The sequence below is a fragment of the Elaeis guineensis genome, chromosome 3, assembly GCF_000442705.2.
Source record: "Elaeis guineensis isolate ETL-2024a chromosome 3, EG11, whole genome shotgun sequence".
Classification (NCBI taxonomy): domain Eukaryota; kingdom Viridiplantae; phylum Streptophyta; class Magnoliopsida; order Arecales; family Arecaceae; genus Elaeis; species Elaeis guineensis.
The window spans coordinates 5746621-5765516 of NC_025995.2; the positions used below are offsets into that span (position 1 = coordinate 5746621).

The 18896-nt window shown below is 34.2% G+C and overlaps 1 protein-coding gene across 1 annotated transcript; it reads left to right on the plus strand.

Moving 5' to 3' along the window:
* The first annotated feature begins 4377 nt into the window (after positions 1 to 4377).
* Positions 4378 to 11969, plus strand: LOC105042283 (probable serine/threonine-protein kinase PBL16). The gene is made up of 6 exons (XM_010919419.4): positions 4378 to 5089; positions 5743 to 6050; positions 6151 to 6286; positions 7807 to 7943; positions 9057 to 9180; positions 11382 to 11969. Exons 1-6 carry the CDS (start codon positions 5026 to 5028, stop codon positions 11714 to 11716), a joined length of 1104 nt encoding a protein of 367 aa, XP_010917721.1. The 5' UTR covers positions 4378 to 5025; the 3' UTR covers positions 11717 to 11969.
* The last annotated feature ends 6927 nt before the right edge of the window (positions 11970 to 18896 follow it).

The following is an 18896-nucleotide window of genomic DNA, read 5'->3' on the forward strand; positions in this document are numbered from 1 at the left end:
AAAGAAAGAAATATAAGAAAAAAGAAAGAAAGAAAGAAAGAAAAAAGAAAGAAAAGGAGAGAGGGAGCTTCTCTCTCTCCCCCCCTCTTCACTTGCTTTCCTTATTTTCTCTCTCCATGAGTTTTTACTCTAATTTCTCTCAATATAATTTTCTCTCTCTTCATGGATTTCTTTATCTAGAAATCTTATAGATAAGTGGAAGGTTCAGGTACTTAGGCAACTCAAGTTAATTACTAACATTGAGTGAGGTTTTGGATCAGTAGTATTATGATCATCTTCTGTAATTTTTCATTATCCATGATCACCTATAATTTTTATATTGATCTTGAGAATATAAAAATACAACTGTTTGCACAAGGAGGTTTCAAGCAGAACATCTTGTTTTCAAGTTTGTAGATTGAGAAGTTCATTAATTACTGTATTTGAGTCAATCACTGATAGAGGTAAGGATTTTTGGATACAAAATTTGTATATATATGTTTACTTACACATTGCATAATTTTGATTTCTAGTATCTGATTTTGATAGATATATGATTGTCGATGTGACTATTTATACTTATCATATTACATATTTTTATTGATGACTTTTCAAATGGTTTGGATTGTGACGCTAGCTATTAAAAGTTTTGAAAAAAATATAATATTTATGTATTTTTTTTGATATAATTAAGATTAATAAATTGATTATCAAGAAATTATATTTGACTAGCCATGTTAAATTGCGGATAGCCTCATCATGGGCAGGAATTAGCCCACTATGGATAGAAACATGCCATCATGAATAGCTACCATGGATAAAAACATGGCACTAAGAATAGCCCACTATGGATAGAAATATGACATTATAGGTATATATGGTATTGAGAATAGCCCTACTACGAATAGAAATATGATACTTGAGTTTGCTAATCATGGATTGAAGTATGACCATGATTAGTCCAAAACCCTAAATAAGATCTGAATCATGTTAATGAGATAAGGATGATAAGATATGAAATCACAATGAAGTAAAAAGAGTTTTACTTAATGGTACATGTATGATATATCAATTTTTTTAAAAAAAAAATAGATTTTGGATGGTATATGTTGCATGTTTTATATACACATACATACCTTTATTGAGTTATACTGGTTACTTGATATGAGATTTCGTGGATTATATTCTCTCTTTGATACAATTTATCTGTTATTTTCAAATTATACTTCTATACTGATGTGAGTATGTAAGGATTCTTACTGAACTATAAAGCTGGCAATCTTTCTCTTTTCTTTTTCAAAGTTATAGGATGCTTATACTTGGTTAATGTTAGAATCTCAATTTGAAAGGATTGATTAGATAGAGCATCATTAAAAATAGTTTGACGAAAGAGTTTTATAAATTATATAAAATTTGATATTTATTAATATGAAATATTTATTATAAATTGTGGTAAATAGTATTCACGAGGATCTCAAGATTATAATAAATTTTAAAAATTTAGATATTTTTTAGGATTTTCGTGGGGCTAGCCAACCCACAGTGAAGCCAGCGTGAAGTCCGATAGAAAATAAGGAGGGAAGGGGTGGGGGGGGGGTGGGGGAGGGGTTGCGTGGTGGTGGTGCTGATATAGACGTTTTATGGGCTGTGCATCAAGAAATGGCTGGGAATGGATGGGTCATGCCTCATGTATTAGTTCCAGATGTCGGTAGAGGAGGAGGGGAGCTTGAAGAAGGGCGACATCCATGAAGAAGAAAGGGAGCGAAGCCAGAGAACAGGAGGATGAGGAGGGAGGGTTGGGTAACAATCACTTTAAGGCAAGGAATTAACAAAGAAGGTCTGCACAATGGGGAGAAGAGGAAGTTGGTTCAGTAGTTGCTTGTCTATAGTCACCCGCTTTTTAATCTTTTATCTGTTTCATTTATACTATTAAGTTACTAAAGAAGGGCAACTGACATTAATTTCCTCCACTTTAAACCGATGAAAAGAATGAAACTGTTGGCCACAGCCAATACCACGTCCCGGACCTCAACATGGCGAAGGACGGTTTTTGCAAGAGGACGGGGATAATTTGGTTACCTAAAATGACAGGTTAACAATATTGGCTGTCCACAACCCATAAGCCACTTTGAGTCCTTTTCAAAACTGGAGGATCTATTTGAAAATTTTTTAAAATAAAAGAATGTGTGTGAGAATTGCTCAAACTTGAGGGGGTGAAATTATATTTTTTCAAAAAAATTTTAAACGGCAACCAGCATTACAGATAGTGCATGGACGTTTGCGGATGGGCCCCATTAGCAGAGCTAGAAAAATGCAACATAGAACTAGAAAAAACTAAAACACCTTTTTTTCTTTTTAGTAATTACATGTCATTGGGGTACTAAAAGGCTCTAAGTGGTAGAGATGGGTCATTGTTTTCATATTGGGATCTCATAATGTGAGATCAATGATTCCATCTTGGCCAAGATCTATTAGTAATCGTCAATTTTAACCAATATGATATATTAAAATCTCAGCAATTATTATTTTGGCCAGGATAAACCGATATATCTTGATACATATGCCAAATTATATTTACTTTTTTTTTCAATCTTCTCCACCTGAAAGAGAAAATACTTTTTTTTTCCATATTTCATTAAATTACTATGCTTGTAATGTTTTAAGATACTAAGTACTCTTGGAGTTTTTTCATTGTGCATGATATTAACATTTTTTCATATACAACGACTATGATATTAGAATTCTCCATTCTTTACAAAAATTCCCCAAATTCAGTCTTGTTTTAGATAAATTAAGATTTAAGTTAATATGATATCAATAATAGAATCACCAAAATAAAAAGGTTAAAAATCATGCATAAGTGTCATAGCTGAAGTTGTGGATGCTTTGAATAAGTGGTTCTCTATTACTAATTTGAAGCTTAATTCTGAGCTTCTTTACTTCAAACATTTTTCTGACACTTGTTGGATGCCTATGAATATTTATTTTACTTGCTAGGCGTTCCATCCATTGCCAAGCATAATGGATGGGTTGATTACAAAGTTGGCAAATCAATAGTTGTGGGGCTGATAAATTTTTCATATATATGTACAATGATCATCTTAAAATAGTTTTCTATCAAAATACAAAAAAGTTGGAGCTGCTGATCCCAAACATTGTGACTAAATCAAGTACAACTAAGGAATAACAGTTCCTCAGGTACACGGAACCGGGTTATCCCCATGTTCTATATTACCTGCATCATGAAAGATCAAAAATATCCTATTATTAGAAGGAAAAACATAAATAAAAGGCATTATTATCTTTTTATTCAAGAATATTCATTATTTGTCCAACAAAAATAAGGAACCATCCTATCTTATTTTAAAATTAATTATATCAATAAAAAAGAACAACAACTGGTCCACAAATTACTTATTCCTCTTCCAGGATAGGCGACAAGAGTGCTGGGTGCTTGCTATCTTGCCCAATACAAAGATGAGCCAAGATGTACGAGAAAGATTTGGAAAAAAATTAAGATATTCTAATATATCAGCCCCCACAAAGTTGAAACATCTATCAGTATAGTAGAATCTTATTTTCTTCCTTTATTTGAGAAAAAAAAAAATTTTCTTTCATTACAAATAGTAGATCTAAATTAATTACCATTCAACGCACATCAATACTTAATGATATAAAACTGAAAAGTCTTGATTGAAATTGCCATAAAACTAGCCTACATATTGTAATCCATCAGCTTATGTCGGCTAAATTAATGAAGATCGACAGACTGGTCCCAACACAAACTGGTATTTCAGCAACAAATCTCCATTGAAATAAAAAACTTGATTAATGCACCCCCTCACCCAAAAAAAAAAAAAACTTAATTAAAGACTGAGTTAAGACCAATATTTCAGCCTTTGAGGTCCATGATCACATGAGCCCACCATGGCATGGAAAGGAATTGGAGGGGGGAAGGGGAGATGTTGGTACATTCCTTGCAACTTTTCCTACTGTGGTGGTACTAAGTTACATAAATGTACAGCTGAAGACTATTGTGCTCGTTCAAGCTCCACTATGCTCCCACCACCACCACCACCGCCCCCACTCGACTGTGAGGTATGCTATGTTAGATGGTAGTGTTTGGGCCACCACAGGCCCCTTGAGAGCTCAAACGACCATCATTACATGCTACAGAAAAGCCACCCACCACCAAACTCCCATCCAAGATAAACATGCCAAAAGAAAAATTGAAGTAAAACTGAAGCAAGGAAAAGGAATATAATGAATATAAAAGAGCACTCCCCAGCCCCACTCAAGTGTAATGGTGGGCTACATTTCTTTGATGGGAGAGCTCTCACTGTCATGCATGTCCCTCTTCTTCCTTGGATTATATTCCTTTTTACACCCTCCTAGCTCTTTCATGGAAACTCAGTCTTCAGGAATCCCACAAGAAAAGACTTAATTGTAGGTTTAAAATCAATTTTTATTGGATTTAAGCTCCTGTCTCTGTTACCCAGAAGCTACCTGCTATTCCCAGCTGCTGCCATAAAGTAAAGTGAATTATCAGTTGAAGCATTCATTTCTTTTGTTTCCTTTGGGATTTTTGTCCTTCTCCCACACCACAAAACCTGCCATTAGAAACCAACCATGAAGACTTTTAAGAGTTCTTTTCATTAAGTTCTTACTTCACCCCACTTCCCCTCCTCCCCTCCTTCCATATCTTATCTCAGCTTAAGTCTTAAATTAAAGCTGATATTTCTTTTCTTCCTTGGTATTAAATTGTATTTATTTCTTCTCTCTCCCTTCCCCCATGTTTCCCACACCCCAATAGAAACCACCTCTCCTCTCTCTCTCTCTCTCTCTCTGGAAAGTGATACTTCTTTGCTTATCTAGTTTTAGATTTTTTGCCACTCCCTCTCCTCCCTTACTTTCCGTGTTTCTTACCCGTGATACCCATAGACCAAGTAAAACTCTCTCTGTCTCTCTCTCTCTTTCTCTCTCTCTCTCGGAATGGAAAAGATATCTTGGTGAGGGTGTGGGGAGACGGAGGCTTGTGGGGTATTAATGGGTAATTGCTGGTTTAGAGGGAACCCATCCATTTACAGGGTATCTTCCAATGCAAAGTTCGGTGAGTTTTCTGGGATTTTTCATGCTTGCTTAGATTGGAACGGGTGAAATTTTTGATTCCTTTTCTTCTCTTTTATGCATATTTATACTTTTGTCCAGTTTTAGTGCCTTTTTTTTTTTTTTTTTTCACGACTAACTTTCCCTGTTATAAGATTCTGAGACTGGTTTGTCTTTCTTTCATGTTAGTTATATCTTTTGAATCTTTTGTAACATCTAGGCTTTTTTTCTGCAATTGGATCTGCCTCCCGAAAGATGCTTGGAACCTGGAAGGCGTTTTATCTCTCTTCTTTTTACTTCATTAAGAAAGCAGCATAAAGTGTTCTTTACGTTGTTTTACTTCCAATTTCCGGTTTTTTTTTTTTTTTAATTCTTGACACAAGCTATTTTTTACAGAACTTTTGAAAGAGGAATAAATGGAGATTTCATATTCGGTGTTTCTTCCTTTGTTGTTCCTGTTGCTTCTTGATATAAAAATTGGATGACTAGATTCGTTTCTTAATTTAGTTTTGTGTTACAAGTTGCCTGTTTCTGCTTCTTATTACATCCAAAGAGAGAAGTTTAATGTTTACATTCTAAATCCTCTTGTTATGCACTTATTTTTCCCCGGTTTCTGAAGATATATATGTTTTTTCCCCTTTTTTTTTTCCTTTATAGAATCTCCAAAAATCCAGAGTCCAGGGAAGGAGGAAGAGAAGGAGGGCAGCAAATTGCCCTCAAATCCTGAGGAAGTCGAGGACTTGCGTCGGGACACAGCTGCAAACCCGCTAATATCGTTTACTTTTGATGAACTTAAGATCATTACAGCTAATTTCAGGCAGGACTATTATTTGGGTGGAGGTGGGTTTGGAAGTGTTTATAAAGGATTTATAACTGAAGATCTTAGGGAGGGGCTGCAACCTTTTCAAGTAGCTGTGAAGGTGCATGATGGTGATAATAGTTACCAGGGTCACAGAGAATGGCTGGTAACCTACCGTATCAACTTAATTTAAATATTTATACCTATTTTCAGGTAACCTTTTACTTGGATGTAGTAACTTTCAAGTAACCATGGGATGTCCGCAGGCTGAAGTTATATTCCTTGGGCAACTTTCTCATCCCAATTTGGTGAAATTGATCGGATACTGCTGCGAAGAGGAGCACCGAGTGCTAATATATGAGTTCATGGCTCAGGGCAGCGTGGAAGCCAAACTCTTTTCAAGTAAATATTGCTGTCTCAACTTACAATTTGATGCTACTAGTTCATATATTTTATTTGATACAGTGCAATTTGTGATTTAGTAACAGAAACCTGTGAAAACTAGAACTGATCTCTTTTTCCTTTTGATCTTGTCTACAGAACAAATTATCACTTTCCACCAAACCCGTTTCTCTGATTTCTGGATGCGATGTGTTTAGTTAATGTTATTTCCAGCATCTATGCACATAGATCTATTCTTATCATCTTAATCAAAAATCCTTTTCTATTCTTCTGAAATCTCACTTCCTTGGAACTGCCTTTAGTGGTGGAATATATTTCACCATGAACAGTAGTAGAACCCAAGTCAGAAACCATGTCATCATATAAACATCATGTACTAGTTAATTACTTGAAAGCATGTTCCTATTGAGGCCTTTTCAGATAACAAATCAAGCACTTCATGGTTAGCCAATAGCCTAACAGAACCAGCTCGGCCAGGCCCACTGCTTCATTATCCTTGAAAACAACACATAAGTGCTGCTAATTTCTTTTTATTTGAACTGCTTTTTGGCAGTTGATGAGCCACAATCACCAATAGTGCTACACATTTTCACAAGACTTACTGGACAAACCAAAAAACTAGATTGGTTCCCTTCCCCCATTTGAGTTTGGCAGGACAGGATTTAACTTGGATCGTGCACCATATGTTTCCATATGTAACTTCAATTTTCCATGGAGCTCTCACACAAAGTAAATGATAATTTGAAAGGAAAATGCAAAAAGCAACTGATCCTTGGTGAATTATGATCTTTTGAATCTATTTTTGTTCTTATATAGTCTTGAAGTTAAAACTGAATATAAATTTTTCAAAACTTCGTATTTCCTTTTCTTGTCCTTTTTCATTTTATGGATGGATGGAAGATTTATCAGTCTTCTATCTGGGCATAAAAATGCACGAGGGAAAATACTGTCCTGATCTATTAGTTACCACCTTTTTTCTCCAAAAAGAAAAAGGAGAAAAGTTCAACCAAAGCCCTTATGTAAAGCAATAAATGTTGATTTTGTATTAGATTTGTTTTTCATTTTTTTCTAACCTGTAATAGTGCACATGATAGTACAATGATTAGTGCAGTTTATCGGACTAAATTTTAGGAACAGACAAATATATGAAGTCACTAGTGGACATAAGAGTTCTCAAAAAGGACTTTCTTAGGATTCTGAAATTTTGTGTAATTTGGGAACATAATGTGTCTTGAAATATATAATGTCATTTAGGAAGTAGAGTTGATATAACTAATTTTTGTTCTGTACAGCAGATTAGCTATATGTGTTGAGTACATGATCGAAGCATTTAAACTTTGAATTCCTTAATTTGATAAAATAATCCAAATTTTGGAGAATTGCATACCATGTAGCCCTCATCTTTTTCCAAATATCATTTTTTCTTTATCGCATGGTCATGTCCTGACACCCCATTAATTATGATACTGCAAAAGGCCGCCTTTGTCTTATACTTGCTGACTGTTTATATTGTTATCTAGGAGTGTTGCTTCCACTTCCTTGGTCTGTCAGAATGAAAATTGCATTTGGTGCTGCAAAGGGGCTTGCTTTTCTGCATGAGGCTGAAAAACCAGTTATATATCGCGATTTTAAGACATCTAACATATTGCTAGACGAGGTTAGTTTCTGAATCAGTTTGATATCCGATACATGACCTTAGCACTTTAACAATGAATTACATTGAATTGTGGCAAGATAAATTGTTTTGCATGTCTTTTTAGTAATTTGTCAAGCAGATTTAAATAAGTATGTCAATTCATAAGATTGCATGGAGGGTTGATTTTGCACAATGAGCTTTTAGTTAACAAGCGGGTTGTTTCAGTCATTCTTGTTCTGATAGGTGTACTATGGTAAGTACATTTTCTTATTATTAGTCTGACATCCTCTTGCACTCATCTCTTCTGGTTCATGACTGTGTATGTTGTTTATACATGTTCAACTGTTTAGTATATGAGGGGGGTGCATTAGTAGACTTTTACAGTTGTAATAAGTCTAATACAACCATAAGATTGTCAGCCATATCTGTATTAGTTCTCTCCTTTTATCTTGCCTTCAAGATGTTCTACATGTTCCAGTCCAGCATTGTATCAGATAAATAGAGATTTGAAGTTTCTGCAACCTCTAATATAGTCTTGTGTGGTGTCAAGCAATCATGTAAATCTTATAAAGTACCACTATAGCAATTTATTTTACCATCGCTTCTATGTTTCTTCTAAATCTCTTATATTCTTCTATTTATCTGGCCATACCGATGGTTTTTGGTATCTGCTTTCACCATGTTTTTCCTTTCCACTGGGAGATGCACTGTTTCTTTGCATGGTCAATCTGTATTTCTCATGGGAAGTGGTTGGTGTATGATTTGCCTCAGATTTGAGAAGTAGGATGTTAATGGTAGCCAGTATCCAAGCCTATCATATCTAGTATAATGCCCATTAATGTACATGACTAATTTGTCTACTGATGCTCCTCAAGCTTGATTCGTGCTCATCAGTCACGTTTCCTTCAAATTTCAACCATCTTTCTTCTTTCCTACTCCCTTAATGCTTGTCATTGTCTTTCTCTTTTGCTTCATATTAGAATATGTTAAGTTGTAGGTGCATCTTCTTGCCATAACTTTTGTTGCGTTCATTTTCTTGAATTTTATTTTCTCTACCTCAGTCTCTCACTCTCTCTTTGATACGTTTTATTGTTGTAAAGTTAACTTTGGCTTAATATTGTTTCGTATGTATAGGAGTACAATGCCAAGCTTTCTGATTTTGGGCTTGCAAAAGATGGACCAGTTGGTGATGAATCCCATGTTTCTACTCGAATTATGGGTACTTATGGTTATGCAGCCCCAGAGTATATTATGACAGGTAATGTGAGCTGAGAACATAGTTTACTTAAAGAAGGGTTCTTTCATATCTCTTTCTGAGATAATGCTAATTTCACCTGTAGTTTTAGATCTTAGTATGTGGAATAAGGGGATTCCTTTCTAAATTTCTGTGATTGAAAGATATAGAGGTGTAGCTGTCTAAAAAAAGAAAGATCTAAAGAAGTAGATCTTCATTATGACCTTTTCCTGAGGGAAGTTGACTTTTATCCTTTGAAAAACAAGGATCTTCCACTGGGAATGCCTGTAATATGCATGGTGTTACTCATTGTCTTATTTCTATTTCTTTGAATTAAATTTTACCTTTTTTCCTAAAGAGATTCTGGCAAGAATATTTGTAGTATTTCATAAATCTCAGGCAATGGTTGTCAAATATTTTAGAGAAACATGAGGTAGCAAAAACTAGCTACTTAAAGTTCAGTATATCATTATTTATAGGTTGGTCAAATTATATTGGCATTCCTTTCATGCCATCAGTCAAGAGAATTCTGAAGCATCTAAGATGACAAATTCCTACAAGTTTGACTGGAGAAGTAGTGTTGACTGAAATTTCCACAAGGAAGCAACAATAAGAAATATAATTCAATCATCAACTAATTTCTCTGAACTATTAGCAATTTAATAGGCCTAAAACAGAGAAACTGTATTTTTAAATTATGGAAATGAAAGAAAATTTTCCTTCTGAAACATAATAGACCTAACTCCTTAAGACTTAATTCCCTTTTTTGGAAAATTTTTGGAAATTGATGAGTACTTTTACTCAAAATCCTACACAATCATTCCAATTACTTTTTGGCAGAATGAAACAGGGTGGGCTCTTTTCAGCTACTTTCTCAGAAAAGAATTTTCTATGTCTCCCTTATGTTCCATATGATACGGTGGGTTGAGGTACCTAAACAGTTTGGCTGTCTTCTGTTGACTTCATTGCAAAGAGACACTAAGTATTGATGTGTTTAAACAAGTTATGTAGAAGAGTCTTTTGTTTCTTTTTCACTAGCCTACTGTTGCTATAATCCTCAGGGCAATTCATTACTTTTTCCTCCCAAAATGAAGTCGCAATTTGGTACTGTACAATGGGCTTGTAGAGGTTCCAGATATGGGTCCTTGCATGCACATATGATTTGAAACAACAACTGGACTTAACAAGATGCATTTTAGGTGAAGGATAGCTTGTTGTTATGTCCATGGTATTCCTTGAAAGAAAACATAATTTCCCTAAGACTTTTCCAAACAACTTGTAGAATCGATCCCTGAGGAGTAGGAGACATCAGTGGTCTTTGGTTTCTACTTTCAGGCCTCTTCGTAAATGTATATCCTGTAGAGAGGAGGACTTGGAATTAGATATGAAAGACAGCTAGGTCTTACTTTATATCAAAACCAAACTAGGGTGTGTAATAAGTTCATTGTTGTAATGCATATTTATATTCTAGTTACTATGGTCAATTAAGGATTCTGAGCAAACCTTTATCTTTTCAAGTATGTTCTGTTTAAAGTATGTAGATTGTCGATAACTTAAGTCAGTTTACCTCTTTGATATGATCTGCATCTAAAATGTCTCACTCACACCCATTGATTGTTGATGTACTGGTACCTTTTGCCTCAATTATGATGATGGTGGTCCAATTAAAGCTTGATTTTTGCACAAATCTTCTTTTGTTTTCTTTTTTTTTTCTTTTTAATAATTTGTAATTTTCAGCTTTACCAGGGTTTATGTGATTCATTTGAGAGTTTAATGCTTTCTAGAACATTTAAGTAAATTACTACTATTATTGCTACAATTATCTTCAAAGCTTCACCTGATTCACTGAGTCCATATCTATATCAATACCTGTGATTCTTTAGTATGTGCCACAGATTTTATTTCTGTTATAATTTAAATTATTTTTCTTTTATAATCTTCAATTATCACTTTCAGCTGGCCTGTCCTTTCGAGAGTTAATTGGATTTCAAGAGCAGTTATTAAAGTTTCTACAAACATGGATATCTTCTTTTGTAACGCTGCCTTTATCAAACTCTCACTTGTTGAAATGAAATCAGGGGCATGCCTATTGATTAAAACATTTTTTTCTTTTTACTCGTTGATAATCTTGGTTTTAATCTGATATGCTTTCCATCATAGCACACAAGTTGCTGAAGTGTATTGAAAAATTAAGGCTGATCAATTGGGTATCTTTTTCCATGCAGGGCATTTGACTGCCATGAGTGATGTTTACAGCTTTGGTGTGGTCCTTCTTGAGCTCCTCACTGGAAGGAAATCTCTAGACAAGTCCCGCCCAGTCCGCGAGCAGACCCTTGCCGACTGGGCCTTCCCAATGCTCACCCACAAGAAGAAAATCCTCAACATTGTAGACCCGAGGTTGAATGGAGACTACCCTGTTAGAGCTGTGCATAAGGCAGCCATGCTGGCCTACCACTGTCTGAACCGTAACCCGAAGGCAAGGCCTCTAATGAGAGACATTGTCGACACCTTAGAACCTCTTCAGCTACCCATGGAGATGCCATACATCAGTAGCAGTTGATCTCCACTGTGGATTTGATCAGGACTAAAGTATGGTGTATCATTGAAGTCGCTTGTGCTTCAGGGGGATCTTTCTTAATGTTTGACTCCAAAGACATGGGTTTTGCTGAGTATACTCTGGCAGTATAATCGGTAGTTTCAGTCTTTGGGATGGGTTTGAATGATTTTACTTGGAGTTGTAAGGTAGTTATGTAGAAATATTGAACAAAGTTGATAATTATATATGTGAGCAATTAATTTGGTAGTGCATGAAATTATAAGAGTTTCATTCTTCTTTTTTTCTTTTTTTTTTCCTGCAAAGCTTGAGTAAGAGTGCTGTCATCTGCTTAATTTCAAACAGAAATTTCAGATCATGGTGAAATTTACTGAATTTCTCAATGAAGACTCGCTTAGGATCTCAGTTCTTCATGCACTTTGAACAGATGAGTGGCACAAACATGTGTACATATGATAGGATCTGATCATGGATCTGGGCTTCTTAAAAAGACTGAAATTTGCATTCTTCGGTCATTCCTCCTTGACCATGTCAAAATAAAGTTAAGTTTTCTTCTTGTTTAAAGATTGTTTAATTGAAACATATTAAACATAGATTTTACTCCCAAAGAATTTGATTACCTGAAGTTTTCTTTTGAGAAAGTCAGGATCACCTTAAGGTGCTCATGCATGTAAGTCCTATCTGAAGAAGAATAGATATTCAGATCCATCAATGCGAGATCGAAAGGTGTAGTTGGCTTAATACAATCAGCTTTGAAGCTGATGAAAACCCATTAAGGTAGCACTTTCGGAAGCTGATCATCCAGAGCTAGCCAAGAAGGTTATGTCTAGTTGTTGAGCTGCTTCTCTCCAAGGTATCAGCTATTACCAAGTCTTCTGTTTGTCTAGCTGAGTAATACTTGTTTAGGGGAGACTGTTATTCTTTGTCATGGAATGAAGGAAAACAAGGGTCAAAAAGGACTTTCCAAAATTGGCAAACCATAGGAATATCTTAGTGCCGGTCGAACAATGCAAAAGTCTTAGAGAGTGAGTTTGTTGTCTCCCCATTGGTTAGCATCTACCCCTTCACTGTATCCCACAATTATCATGGCATTTTCTTTAAAGCTTTCTAATAACATTTTCAGCTTTTAAATACAGCATTCTATCATCATCATCATCACCATGATGCGAAAAATATAGTGTTAGAGGACTAGTTATTGAAAGAACAGTTGCCAAGTACAGAACAGTTAAAATAACATGACAGTTAGGCATTAGAAGGGGAGAAGATAGTAGGGACGGCCATAAGAAATCAATCCTCAATTAAGAGAAGTGAAAATGGATTAATAGAACAGCACCGAACTGTTTGCCTCAAAACCGAAAGAAACAGCAAAGGAGTTACTCCAGATCTGAGCAGGGACCCTCTCATCATAATGTTGTGATTGATGTTAATTGGATTAAATAGTCTAGTTGGACATTTCTATTAGAAATATTTTGTTATATGTTCATAATGAGTTATTTTACAAGTGACATGATTTTACTGCATTACTCTTGCTGATGACCATCTCAGCCTCCTCTTACCTTGATGAATTAAACTGCCTATGGCCATGGTTCACTTTAACACAAAAAGTATAAATACATACATGAAATTTAAACAAAATAGAATTTGATGAAAACCGCAGTAAATCAGTGAGAAAAAGGGATCATGAGTCTAATTTTGAGACATTTAGGGGCTGAAAAAATAATTTCATTGGAACAACTGATAGTGTATTGGAATGGATTAGTGGGTTGTTTCAAAAAAATGCTGGTCCAACCATGGTCAAGAAAGCACAACCACATGACTAAATTTTTGGCAATCAAGCACTTCAATTTGAATGGTAACAAGTAGAAATTATACTTTGAATTCTATTTTGTCAGGGTCTTAAGACCATTTGGAACGCATCTTATTGGTAATCACCACAAGGATTGTCTTATTATATGTAGGCACAGGGACAAACAAGGACATCTATCGTAGCATCCAAGAGGTCTATCAGATGGAGATGCAAACGTCTCTTTCCTTGGCAAGCAATGCCCAATTAACAAATGCTGGCCGCCATTAAACCTACATTGTTTAACCAGTCAGTAGGAAATGTTTAAGCAGTAGGTAGGATTCAGTGAGGTCATGGTGTGACCTAGGTCCAATATTCTTAGAAGGTGCACGTGTGTTCTTGTATTCTCTTTCCATGTGTTCAGGATATGGACACAAACAAAATTTGTTCATGCTGAAAGATGTCGATCCACACACAAACAAACAGATCAATCCTCAAGGCCCATGGAATACAAATTTGTATTGATCTGATACAAACTTTGGGGTTGAAAGGATGTGGAAAAGCTAGTGTGAAAGCTTGTCCTAATTAGTCAGAATGCTTGACCAATAAGCTCTAGTAAAGCTGGCCATATGGGACCATGAAATATCTTTTTGATTACTGCTGTGTCATTTTAAGTTGAATTCTATTAGCTAGTTTTGGATTCTAGACATAGCCTGGGCCATTTTATTTGAAAATGAAGCTTCAGGTGCAGACTTGGTTAAACTTCCCGGAATTGAAGGTTTTGGCATTTTTAACAGGTGTTAGACATTTAACAATTTCTGCAAGGATATCCTTGGCATGGTCAAAAAAAAAGAGAAAAACTCATGGAGTTCAATGGAAAAATTGAAAGGCCATGGAGACTGGCTGCATTGGTGTGACAACTCTTAGACTGAAAATTGATCTTATGAGAGGCCTCTAGATCTACTTCTTCTTCTTCTCTCTCCCTCTCTTTTCCGATAAGAAGCTTGAGCAACTCTCTCTCTCTCTCTCTCATTCTTCTCCCTCCTCTTCCTTTCTCTCACTCTCTCTCCTCACTTAAAAAAAAAAAAAAAGAAGAAGAATAAAAGGAGGAGAGCGAGCTCCTTTTTTCTCTATATTCTCTCTCTATCTTCGTACCAACCCAAGACGGCCTCCCGACCTATGATTCTATCTCTTCCTTCCCCGACCGTAGACCTAAGTATTGAGATTTGATCCCTACGTCAATCTCTCTGTTTGTCTTATATACTAATTTTAGTCTCAATTTCTATGTAGGAGTTCAAGCATTTGGATAAGAAAAAGACTAGCATGGGGTTAGAGTACAAGATAAATGGCTTAGAATAATACGAGATAGAAAGGATTCTGGGGTGACGCACTGAGCACAGGGGCATGTACCAAGGTCTAGATTCTACGATCTAGATATAGAACCACTAAAATTTGATAAGCAAATCTAGGGCCACCACCCCTGATCAACAACGATCTCGGTTTGTGAAGCCTTGAAAGGGTCTTGCAATTCAATGGGACCCTTCATGTGCCCAAAATTAAAGTGAAATTGTATTATACTTTAAGAGGTTTTTAGGAAACCTAACAATTGGTGTGTTTTATGTAGGGTATTTGTAGCCTTGTCGGAAAGGATGACTATGATTGGTAAAATTTAATATATAGGTATTTCTATACTTAAGGATTTTATAGATATATTCATATAAAGGTTTTGCTTGTAAGATTCATTTTGCAATTGATTTTTTGATCAATATATTTATATTTTTGTACCTACATTTGGAAAACTATATATGCATGTATGTCTGTATGTATGTATATGTATATAAAGGGGTCTAATTTACCATACATGAATGTGTGTGTGTGTGTATGTATATATGTATGTACGTACGTATGTATACATACATACATATAAAGGGTTTTAATTTACCATACATGAAAAATAAATTATTAAATATGGATCAAGCATTGGAGATCATATTGCATATGGTGGGTGAAATTTCATGATGACAATGTGATTCAAGAAAATTGTTTGATTGATATAGCATGTTCTAAAACTTTTCATGGCAATATATTTGGAAGTTTATGAAAGTTTGGAACACCTCACGTACATCGCTAAAAGCTAGTGTGGAGATAATATATTATATTTTTTTATCACTCTTTAATTTGACTATAATCTGGACCTATCCAGTTGGGAGTTAATTGTTGATATACTCTAATCACTACCATATTATATTTTCAAAAGCTAGTTTTTTTTTAACCTAGCCAACCAGGAGTTATCACTGGCATGTTGATATGATTTAGAGCTTGTTTCCTTCAAACCTAGCCAGTTGAGATAGATCACTAGCATATGCCAATCTTTGATATATTATGCTTTCAAGAGCTAGTCTCTTGTATGCCTTATCACTGGGTGAATTGTAGCCAACCACTAAGACTAAGAAAGGAGAAAATGATAAATTTTTAAAGAAAGTTTTCTTCACTAATCATATCAAATTTGATTTCTATATTGGTTGTTTGAAACTCTTTTCTAGATACTGAGCTTATTTCTTTGAAATTGAAATGCTATCTTTGTTTATCTTACATTGCTTACCAACTAGTGACATAAAGATACTTACTGGACATTCTAGTTCACTATTTATATAGTTTTTCTTATTCTTTCAAATGCTGAAAAGTATTATGGAGGGGGATTATAGGGTTGAATGTAGGAGAGTTAGAACTTAGTGGATTTTCTAATTTAAATAAGCTTTTATCTTGAAAAATATTATGTGATGACATTTGGTAAAATCTAGAAATAGTGGGTTTTGGACTAGACTTGGTTAATAAAATTTTAGCATTTGAAGTTTCCTAAGTGCTTTAGTTTTACCACTACCTTTTATTATGCATGATCCATCTAAAAATTGAAATACTTGGAGGCCTTGCTATAGGTCAAATCCTGTGGGAGTTTGTCACGTACCTGCTGATGGGTCAAAGCATGATAGATTTAGTGCTATCAAACCTTAGCCTTTATATCTTTAAGGCTTTGATTACCTAGCCGAGAGTTGGATAGAATTAGGGAATAATAAAATATCTTAGACTTTTCATTTTCTAAAAAGCTTAGAATTTTCTTTTGCTAAGAATTGCTTGGTTTAATCAAGAATTCCATGTGAATATGCATACCACCATAACCTATGAAGATCTATCTACGGTTTTCATTGTGTGGATTCAAATGCTCCAATGATCTTGCCATAAACATGTACATCATGATAAAAGTCTCTTCATGTTTGTGATTAAATATGAAAATTGCAATCATTTTCATATGTTTATAGTAATTTTAGTACACCTTGAATTTTATTTAATTTCGATCCTAAAATAGTCCTGATTTCTTCTTACGATGTTAATCATGAGGTTGGTTTACATTGGGCAGTATATATATATATTGATTATAAATAATTTCATTATTATCCCCTTTGGACTATAAGTTTATTTAAAATTTTAATATCATGTTCTTATCTTCATTGACATATGAATAATATTTGATCTCAATTCTATAATACTTTATTAGTAAGGGCTTGATTTAATTATGATTGTTATGTTATTGACATTTCAAAACCATACACTAGTACATCATTTAACCCTATATCATCTAGAGTATATCTTGTCAACCATCTAAAGCTTTCCCATATGACTATCTTAGGTATAGATTGTTGAACCATGATTTACCTTGTTTTTATATATGATCTTAGTTCTCGTAATAATAAGTAGCAAAAAAAATCTCTAAGTCATGTTCTCAGAAATTTGAATTGTGTTGCTAAAGACTCAAAATATTTAAAAGCATACTAAAACTATGTAATGGGGTAAGCAATATACAAATACTTGGTTAAATGATCTAGCTTGTATTTGAGTGCTATAGTTTAAATTTTAATAATTCATACACTATTGAGAATCTAAATGAAGAATTAACTCTTGTCCAAGTGTCAATCCTATACCAATTTTGAGTTGATCGGCATGTTGAAAATTTTGATATCTAGTGGTGGAGTCCAAATCTTTTCATCAATATTTAACTCCCTTGCCTAGATCCTGATTTAAAAAATAATGTAGTATCACAATTTGTAATAACATCCACCATGATATATCATCAAAGGAAATCCATATTGTTCTTAAATCTAATATTGGGTAAGATGCAATTGACCTTTATTAATTCCTACTATGAGGATTTAATGCATGATGGTCATCTAAATAAAGCTATAATCATAATCAGGATGTCGAACTCATCTGTATTCATAATTAACGTGATTTTATCTTAATTCTTGTGCAATGCTAATTGGATTAACCTTTATATCAGTATTTGATTTTGAAACTTTAACCATGATCCTGCCTTAGATTCCCTTTCACGAGCTTGATTAAATTTGTTAAACATTTGAATCATTCATACATCATTCCCCACCTCTATTAAGTATACCTTAAAATTTAAAATCCTAGTTTTACGATCTCAATCCTATCATAAGTAATAGAAATCATAATAACAATGCTTTATCACCTTGGACTTGCTCTTATAATTCTAATGCTAATCACATTCTTCGTTTATGATAAACCACTTTTCTATGCCCATCACTAAATTTGGGTTAGAATAGCATGACTAGAATTTTAGAATGGATTTTTCATAAATTAGATATAATTAAACTAGCTTAGTTTCATATTCAATGTACTTGCCTATCTAAGTTTATAATTCTTAATATTCATGTCATGTCTTGAAACCATCACATGGGCCTGTCATATGGCACAGCCACGCACTCTTTAAGACAGGGCTCTATAAAATATACAAGGTCAGAAAGTACATTACAATCTCTATAAAATTTAAAAATAATAATCTCAATTTATAATAAAATATTCTATCTAAATAAATAATAAAATTTATATAATTTTTAAAATTCAATCATCCAACTGGTATTGGCGATACTCTATTTATTCATTTTTTCATCCATAATTCTAACCATAGCCAAGTACTATGCATCCTATAATTTTAAAAAGAAAAGGAAAGAGGTGGTATAGATTTTAGAGCCTAACAAGAATCTCCGCATATTTATACCAACATTATAATATAAAATTATAAAATATGAAAAAAAAATCAATATTGAAATAAATAAATATCATGGAATCATGTACCAAAAATTCAATACTATTCAAATAAACCTGTATACTCATATATACATTATGTACTATCGATCAATCATCTATATAAAAGTGATAAGATATATTATCAAATAAATCTTTCCATTCATTACTTAGCTCTCCTTTCTCATCACCAAAATCTAGGTCTATCAAAAATCAACTTTTTGCTTTTGGACTATCCATGGTCATGCTGCTGCGGCTTGTAATTAACAAACTATAATCTAATGCTTCAGCCCATGGTGG